General features: G+C 36.3%; 1 protein-coding gene across 1 annotated transcript in view; it reads left to right on the top strand.

The window, feature by feature from the left end:
- Window positions 1–10,272, top strand: part of LOC111089859 (sodium-dependent nutrient amino acid transporter 1-like) — a 16,944-nt gene that overhangs the window by 4,530 nt on the left and 2,142 nt on the right. The window contains exon 3 of the mRNA XM_022403065.1: window positions 7,144–7,308. Coding sequence (XP_022258773.1) covers window positions 7,144–7,308 — 165 coding nt within the window. The remainder of the gene's footprint in view (window positions 1–7,143; window positions 7,309–10,272) is intronic.

Genomic DNA, 10,272 nt, shown 5'->3' with positions numbered 1-10,272 from the left:
TAACTTCAATACAAGTGTAATTTTATCCCTGTTTTATAACCTCGGTTGTCACGTTGATGTAATCGCCTATATTTCAGTTTTAATAAGTCGTGTGTTAGTGCTCTAAATATGTAGTTAAATCTCACGTTATGGTTTTTAATTTCTGTATTGCATATTGCTGTATTGAAGACATATTAATACCAGAAATAAACGACCTTATAACACCAAAGTGTTGTTTTTCTTTAATTAAACAATCAACTTTTCGCTTTACAACTTCTTCAGGAGCGTTCACTAAAACACAAACAGAAACTTGCAGTAACAAACTTCAAATGGTTTAAATAATAAATTGTGTTTGAATCAATAACGTACATTTGTACAGCGTGTTTTTAATATATTAAATAGTAAAGCTTATTGTTGAAATAATTAACTGTTACCTGTAATAAACAAAAGTTCTATCAAGGTTACAGATTGAAATAACAAAAAGATAAAATAATCAATATTATAGGTGCTATCCTTTGTTCTTATTCATTTGTGGTCGTAATTGTACAATGAGAAGACCTTTAAATTTTCTGTCAGTGTACTTTGTGGCTTTGGTGAGGAGTTGTACAGAGAATGGTGGTTTCAAGTCAGGTGTTACTAATCCATGATTAGTTTAAAAAATGATCTGTAGTTGTGCTTATTTCATGTTGTTGTTTATAAAGAGCGTTAATATGTTCTCCTATCCTTGTGTGTAGAGTTCTTCCGGTTTCTCCTATATGCGTATGATGGCTGATGTTGGATGTAAACTGATAAACAACATTGGAGAAAAGACACGCATCTTTAAATTGTAAACACGTTTTTGTAAGACAGTTAGTTTTTACTACATTGTGGGGTAGCGTACTGAGATTTTTAAAGTTGGCTTTTCTTTCAACAATAAGCTTTACATTTATTACACTTTACAGCTTTTACAGTAAGCGAGGTTTGTAAAAACTGTAAATTGTAATAAAATATACTTAATCAGTAAGTAAACTCAAAACGAAACTATTAATAATATTTACTAGTTAATATGTCAAACACGCTGTAGAAATGCACGCTATTGATTCGATTAGAGTTTATTATTTAAATCATTTGAAGCTTTGTACCGTCAGTTACGGTTTGTGTTTCAGTGGAACGCTCCTAAAGAAGCTGTAAGGCGAAACGTCGAGTGTTCAATTAAAAGAAAAAAGAACAATTTGGTGTTATAAGGTCGTTTATTTCTAGTATTAAAAGTATGGTTTCTAGTTGAGTGGTAAAAGTTTAGCGTGGTAACGTGTAGCAAGAAGGAAAGGGCAACAATTCCATGACTGTTAGAGTCCTATTTGTTTGTTTTCTTTATCATTTTACACTTCTTTAAATTATTGTGATATGAAATATCATTTGTGGCACAAGATGAAGTAGGCTTAGTTAAATCATTTTGCAGTGTGATATGAAATATCATTTGTGGCACAAGATGAAGTAGGCTTAGTTAAATCATTTTGCAGTGTGACATGAAATATCATTTGTGGCACAAGATGAAGTAGGCTTAGTTAAATCATTTTGCACTCGACTGTATCAAATTTGTATGGTGTTTTTAAGTCCTTTTCAACCATTAATAAAGTAACTTAAAGTAATTTATGTGTGTGAAAAATATTACGACTTGTATCTAAATCATTATTCCATATTATATATTGGACCAACTGGTTAATGATTATGTATATATATATATATATATATATTCTACATACTGCTTTTCGTACCCAAGCTGTGCTGACGATCACACAATAGGCGAAACTTGCAGTACACAGCAGAGGGTACGACCAATCAAACAAAGCATTAGGTTTCTACGTCACAGATTCTTACTTGAATTTTATCTTTGGTCAGAAAGAAAAATAGATCTGCAACATATGATGTGTACTAAGTGCTGTTTCTCTGACAAGACCAATGTATTAGGTCATGTTTAAATTTGGTTGTATCAGCATAAGTAACAGCTTGAATCATCAAAGAAAGTAACGGGAAAAAAGTAATATAATATATATATATAAATTAATAATTATGAAATGAGTTTAAATTAAACATTCTGGTTAATACGTTACAAAAAAAGACGACTTGCTAATAACCTTGGTATGTAGTCCACCAGCCAGGAGGTGTACCTTGCAAAAATACCCTCAGACCAGATTATTACTGATCTTGGTAGGGGAAGTAGTGTAGAATCCGAATGATGCCCAGCTAGCATCAGTTGGGGAAGTAGTGTGGAATCCGAATGATGCCCAGCTAGCATCAGTAGGGGAAGTAGTGTAGAATCCGAATGATGCCCAGCTAGCATCAGTAGGGGAAGTAGTGTAGAATCCGAATGATGCCCAGCTAGCATCAGTAGGGGAAGTAGTGTAGAATCCGAATGATGCCCAGCTAGCATCAGTAGGAGAAGTAGTGTAGAATCCGAATGATGCCCAGCTAGCATCAGTAGGGGAAGTAGTATAGAATCCGAATGATGCCCAGCTAGCATCAGTAGGAGAAGTAGTATAGAATCCGAATGATGCCCAGCTAGCATCTTTGAGCATTTCGAGATATCTAAGATGGCTGCAATGTACAAGAAACCGAATATACTCGTCAGTTTTAGCTCGATTTTTTCATGTAATACCTCATTTTCAATGTTTTTCTGGTCATAAAATCTATCTAGAGGGATAATAGTACTATCCAGCTAAAATTGTACAACTTAAATCCAATATGGCGTCCAGCATGATATTATTGAAATGACAGTGTGCTTACATTACACATGACACTATACAGAAACTGTTTTGTTTGTGCATCATGCCTTATTTTACTAACCAGTCTAATCATAAAAACATATCATATTAGTTAAAAATGGTCTAAGTTTAAAATGCTGACAAGCGTAACACAAACAAACACAACTTTTATCGTCAATATCTGTCAGTGTTCATAGACTGGTCTGATTTCCTATTCATCATCATCTCCGTCTTCGTTTTCCTCATTATCGCTGTCTGCTGTAGCAACCAGCCACTGTGGTATGCCTATTAATTGGGTTGTTAGAGTGTGCTATAGTTGTGATGCAACACTTACACAATATGCTGCATACTATGCCAAATCGGTGACGTGAGCACCTCAGGTTTGGACAAGCCTCATTAGTGCTGCATGAGCAACACAATAGCCTCAAGACTGTTGTCTGTGCAGGCAATCCAACAGTCACAAGGGTTTTGGTAGAATTATCTGCTTTCCACCCATACTCTGTTTGACTTAGCTCTGACACTAATGCCAGTCAAGCCACTTTGACTATGTCCATAATGCATGAATGTTGTTTCTATAAACATATCAGACCACCAATTGGATGTATCAGAAACATGTCACTGTTCCTATAAACATATCAGACCACCAATTGGATGTACCAGAAGCATGTCTCACTGTTTCTATAAACATATCAGACCACCAATTGGATGTACCAGAAGCATGTCTCACTGTTTCTATAAACATATCAGATCACCAATTGGATGTACCAGAAGCATGTCTCACTGTTTCTATAAACATATCAGACTACCAATTGGATGTACCAGAAGCATGTCTCACTGTTTCTATAAACATATCAGACCATCAATTGGATGTACCAGAAGCATGTGTCACTGTTTCTATAAACATATCAGATCACCAATTGGATGTACCAGAAGCATGTCTCACTGTTCCTATAAACATATCAGATCACCAATTGGATGTACCAGAAACATGTCACTGTTTCTATAAACATATCAGACCATCAATTGGATGTACCAGAAGCATGTCTCACTGTTTCTATAAACATATCAGACCACCAATTGGATGTACCAGAAGCATGTCACTGTTTCTATAAACATATCAGACCATCAATTGGATGTACCAGAAGCATGTCACTGTTTCTATAAACATATCAGACCATCAATTGGATGTACCAGAAGCATGTCTCAATGTGTGCTCACCCTTCAGACGAGAAGACTGCACTTCTGCTGGGAGTGATTTCATTGACCTAGGGTAGTAAAGACCATAACGTGCATAATTTACAAATAAGTATGGCAACATTTGACTCACAGCCCATACATGAAGTGGCTAATCGGATTCTTGTTCTTCAATGAAGGCCATCATTATGAGAGTGTGATGCACGAAGCAGTGTTCCCATAACTTGGTTGTGTCACTTCTGTTGGATACATCTGTCAGCAATGTGTCCAGCTCATCATAAGAATTAACATCAGCAATATATTTACGGAGTAATTCTTCAGTGAGAAGCCTAAATGCCCTCACAATCTGTGGGTACTTCTTCCCAGATAACATCTTTGCTTCACTACCAAAGGCATGTTTAAGGATTTCACTGAGGTCACTGTCCGTCACGAGTTTGCCAACACGTCCACAAAAGCTCCTTATGGTATGCAGTCCTCTTAAACGTGGGTAAATGTTGCTGGACATCTCTGGTGTAGCCCACATGTTATCAACTATGACTTCGTAAATCTGTTGTTTAACTACAAATGCCTGTCCGCAATTCGAACTTAGCTGTTGAGTTTCAACTAGGAGCGGTTTTCACTGTTGTTGAGTTGGAAGGCTTTATATATCCATTAGGGGTGTAAGTCTCGTGGTAGTGGCTCGTCTTATGGTATGATTTTGACCACGGGCTACCTTTGTGGAATAACCACCATATTCACATGCATTATCATTGCTCAGAACTGATTTGAAAAACTCCATATTATACTCCCAAGCTCTGCACAGGCTAACAGTCTGATTCCTGAACATGCTACCGCGTTCATTCACTTTTACAGGGGGGTTTCATGCATATCAGGATGCTTAGGGCTGTTATGTTGTTGGATACATCAATCTACTGGTACAATCTGAATCAGTTCATTCTAGGCATCAAAAAAGTCCGTGGCTAATGCTATCTTTTACAACATGTCGGCCGCGGATGATTTAAAGTGCAACACCTCATCATAAAAACACGTTACTAAGAAGTCATAAAGGTTGTGGATGGGATATTTTCCCCTGACTGTCACTCCTAATGCAGTTTGTAGAGTTGTAGCTTTGTGCGTAATTGCATTGGTAATCATGTTTCTAATTAGATATGCAGGCAGAGTATTGTCCAGCTTTGGACTAATATGTGACAGCAAGGATGAAAGTGTTTCACTGCACTGCCATCAATTTTGATGCTGTAATTTGATGTTTTCTGCTCAACAGCTTTTAATTCATGGACAACCTGCTTGGCTACTGATTTGACAATGGCACAATCAACTTTAGTTTCCTCCACTAAACTGACCAATTGGGAAGCTTGATATCTGAACACCAGCATACTGGCTAAGCTTTTACATGACAGAACTAAGATACGGTTAGCAAAGAAATTTGATAGTTCCTCAACCAGCGCGCGTCTTTGTAAATTTACACAATTTTTTCTCTGTGTAGAGTTTAATTAGTTCTACTGAAGATCAAAAGTGGTCTGTGTTTGATTCCCTAGTTCTAGTGATCTCATTAAATGGTATATCGTTATTTTCTGGTTTCTTGGAAGTTTGAGCACTTTCAATTGCTTTTGGCGCTATGAATGTGGGCTTGCAATCCTCGTGGTAACGGGTATCGGCAACATGGGGGGGGGGCACTAAATGCCCCACGAATACGTAGTTCTACTTCTTGTGCCCATTTATCTTTTCGTTTGTTGCATACAATTAGTATGGCTTCTTTCATGAATTTTTCATCTGGACTTACAGTGGCTAACGTGTCGCCGCAGACTTGGGTTTTTAGGATCGTTGCTTTCATTGCACTCCTTACCACAAAACATACACTGAGTTTGAAAGCAAAATTCAGACATGTTGCTACTCAGTATGGTTCTCTTAAGTGGGGGAGGTTCACTGGCTCCTTGTTTCTAATTGATATAATGTACTGCTTGATTTTATATCTTAACTAGCCTTAATTATGTAGTTGATGTGATTTGGCCCAGTCAATGACAATTCATCATCAACTGGATTTGTCCCAGCCAATGACAATTCATCATCAACTGGATTTGGCCCAGCCAATGACAATTCATCATCAACTGTATTATACGCTTGTTAAAAAGTTTGAAATAGCAGTCGTAAATCCCAGAATGTTTGAACTTATTATATGACTTGGTATAGAATCACATCTGGGAAAGATGCTGTAAGTACAGCTGTACCTAATGGGCAACTACAGTAGACATTATTAGAGCTATTATTATAACATATAACAGCTAAAGCACATAAGTGCTTTATAACCCTTCAAGATAGATTTTATGACCACAAAAGCATTGGAAAAGAGATATATCATAAAAAAATCGAGCTAAAACTGACGATTATGTGACCATCTTAGACGCCATCTTGAATATCTCGAAATGCCCAAGGATGCCAGCTGGGCAACATTCAGATTATGATTGTACACATCTTCCCATATTAAAATCAATAATAATCTGGTCTGGGGGTATTTTTGAAAGGTTAAGCAAAAAAGACCCAATTGGCTGCTGGACTAATGTTAAATAAAGGCATTTTCTGTAAAAATCCAGTGAAACTGTGTGTGGTGTTTTAAGAAATTAAAACAAATACAACAGTTTTATGAAAATAAAAACTTTATAAGAAAGTTTTAGAAGAAAGTAGTAAGACTTAAAAATTGCTCCCTAGTGGCTCAGCGGCAAGACTTGTAACGAATAAAATCGGATTTTCGGCAGAGAACAGATATTGTGTAGCTTTAGGCTTAACGACAACGAAACACGCAAAAATCAGAAATTAAAATCTAGAACAAAGGTAAACATTTGAAATTGTTTCTCATAAAACATATTACAATAAATTCTTTTCGAACTTTCAAATTCTTACAGATATCACATATGCAAATAAGACGTTTTATATGCAGAAGCAATTTAACCGGCAGAGATATCTTTTGTTTTTTTTATTGAAATGCAATAAAACAAATCATACAGCAGATGTGCCGAATCGACACACCAGAGCGTGAAGGTGTATTACGTCATTTATTAATTAAAAGTTGTAAGAGTATTTCATGGTATACTCAGTCTGTGTATCTGAACGTGTGTGTTACATAATTATCTGCTAGTTAGAACAATTTTAGGACTTTATTTTATAGTGTCGAACTGTGTTGTGATATTTACAAACCGTATTTGTAATAAAGCCTTCATTAAAACTTGTATGTCAGGCAATTTTAGTTCTACGTCACTTGGGCAACAGTGACCTTCCAAATGACATGTGGACAACGTGGAGCACGGTAGTCTACTGGATGTTATCAGCATTAGTACTCATACAGATTCCTATCTGGGCAGTGATCAAGATAGTCAGGTCTGACGAGTATGGCTTAAAAAGAGTAAGTGTTAACTAATATTTTGTTATCTCATTTACACCCCCCCCCCCCAAATAAAAATAATGCAAAAGAAACTGGCCAAAAGGTAGGTGAAATAACTTATTTTCTATATAAATAAGGTAAAAAAAAACCTTAGCAGTAACAGTGGGATAAATTGTGTTATTGATAGTATTTTTTATATAAATTTTGCTTGTGACTTGCGTGTTATTAGGGTTAGTGTTACCAAAAAAGTTGTGAACCCACAAGTAGTTTTGTGCATAAATAGTACTCTTTGTGTTGTTATGTGTCATTACCCCTAGGCAACAATTGTTCAGAAAAATTTAATAAATATATTGTTGACTGCCTTCTGTTTGATTATGCATCAGTACCTATTGGCAACAACTGTTCTGAAGAATTAAATAATAACTGTATTGTTGACTGCATTCTGTATGGTTATGTATCAGTACCTATTGGCAACAACAACTGTTCTGAAGAATTAAATAATAACTAGAAGGCAGTCAACAATAAATGAAGTGAGTGACTTAACTTTCCCTAAACAAAGACTATTTTTCTTCAGTTATTTTACTGAGTGGATTCCTATCTGTATGAATTGTACATGATAACCTAAATGTTTTACCTTGTGCTCTCTATAATTAAAACATTTTTGCTACATATTTATTCAACTTGCCAATTAATCCGGTTCATTCTATAACACCATAATATCCTCAATACAGCTAGAGTTTAGTGTCATTGGAAAAACTTTACTAGTGTTCTTAATTATGCCCCTATCAATGACATCAATGTATATAAGCAAAGTCCCACTGAGACACTCCACTAGTGACAAGGGTTCAGTTTGACTGACCTTCTTTAGAATAACCTTGTTTGTTCTTCTGTCCAACCAGAATAACCTTGTTCATTCTTCTGTCCAACCAGAATAACCTTGTTCGTTCTTCTGTCCAACCAGAATAACCTTGTTCATTCTTCTGTCCAACCACTTTAAAATCCATGTAATTAGTTGTTTTTTTTTCAAACCTCAACCAGTGTGATTTTCTTATTTAATATTTTATGTGGCACCTTATCATAAGCCTTTTTAAAGTTTTAACTACATATAGTCCACATCCTTTGAGAAAAAAGATAACAGGATAGTAAAGGAAGATTCTGATTTGATGAGTCAGTGTTACTTGGGTAAGGAACACCAAACCTAATTATCACTTTTCCTAAATGTTGCCTCCAACTTTTTCAACTACAATCTCATTAATGGTTAATGATAAGTCTAACATTGCCCCATCTCTGATTGGTTCCCTGACCATTTGGTATAAAAAAACCGTCATGAGTCTCTTTGAGAAACCTCTTTTTCCTTACTACTTGGCTCCATAATATCTCGGTCAGTGTGTCTAAAATTGAATCTTCCATGATTATTATAGCAGTAGTCTTACTGAGATCAGGATAGTTACTATTATGTAATTTCTCATTGAGCCCATCTGTCTCATCAAGTGATCCAGACAATTTCCAGTTAAACATTTCTACCCTTGAAACCTGTTATCACAACCCATAAAGACTCAGATTGGTGGTTACCATTTTTGTCTTCAATCCAACAGACTGGAATTCATTTTGTATATAAAGAACCCCCCCCCCCCTCCTCTTTCAAAAGTTAATCACTGTTAAATAACTTATAACCTGGAATTTCAACTAGAACTCTGGACATACCCATTTTGCACTCTGGGGCTCAGTAGTAAGTCTGAGGGCTTATAATGAAAAAAAAACTGGTTTTCTAAAGCTGTGGGGACAGTAAAGATAGCCCATTGTGTAGCTTTGTGCTTTAACAACAAACAAAAAAAAAAACATGTCTCTCTGGTCCTATCTACCTGGCCTGGTGTGACCTGTTGATCAGGACACTCAACATGCAGTCTGTAGGTCAGGGGTTCAAATTTTGCTGTCGAACCTGCTCATGTTTTCAGCCTTTCGACAAACAAACCTATCTATTCTGTTGATTTGTTTATTCCTAATTTTCCTCACCATTATGCAAGTTCAGTTTTCCACTACTGTTAATAAATATATTTAGAGCTTTTCTAAACATCTTGTTACATTACCCACTTAAATGGAGTCCACGGGGGTACGATTCCCCTCAGTGGACACAGCAGATAGCCCGATGTGCCACTTCTTACACATAATTACCCCTAAAATCTCTCCAGCACACCTGTTACTCTAAGCCTATCCTTGATAATCTTTCCTCTAAAGTCCCCTGCTGGGACAGCAGTAAGTCCACTGATTTACAATACTAAAATCAGGGGTACGATTCCCCTCAGTGGACACAGCAGATAGCTCGATGTGGCTTTACTATAAGAAAAAAACACAAAAAGCCTTGTTTTCTGCTAAGTTCATTCATGCACCTAGCTCAAGGGGGTCACTCTGAATAGGCTACATGTCTATATACATATCCCTAGACCTCTGAAAGAGACCTTTATACTTTTTTTATAACATCTTTCACTTGTACATGCGCTACAGAAAAGAGAGAGTTTCTTGACACCAGCAACTAAACTGTCAAATCATGCACTCCATAATGTCCTCTACTTCAGCACCTGGTAAGCAGACCCTATTCCTTCTATGCTTTCCACCACAAACAACATTATTAATATACAGTATAGTTAATGAAAGAGTCCCCCACTGATCAGCTCATCCCTCACTGTAAGCAGACAAAGGTTCAAATACTGGTACCTGAATGCAAAACAAATTCGGATCACACCTTCAATATAAACGGCAACCAACTAAACATCAAGACTGAAGAAAATGATCTAAACAATAATGGTGGATAAGTCACTCAATTCATCTAAGCAGTGGTCTGTTACTTGTAGTAAAGCCAATAGAATGTTAGGGTGTATTTATAGATTCAACTAAACATCATGACTGAAGAAAATGATCTAAACAATAATGGTGGATAAGTCACTCAATTCATCTAAGCAGTGGTCTGTTACTTGTAGTAAAGCCAAT

The sequence above is a fragment of the Limulus polyphemus genome, unplaced genomic scaffold (genome assembly GCF_000517525.1).
Source record: "Limulus polyphemus unplaced genomic scaffold, Limulus_polyphemus-2.1.2 Scaffold7654, whole genome shotgun sequence".
NCBI lineage: Eukaryota > Metazoa > Arthropoda > Merostomata > Xiphosura > Limulidae > Limulus > Limulus polyphemus.
This window is presented reverse-complemented; position numbering and strand designations above follow the sequence as displayed.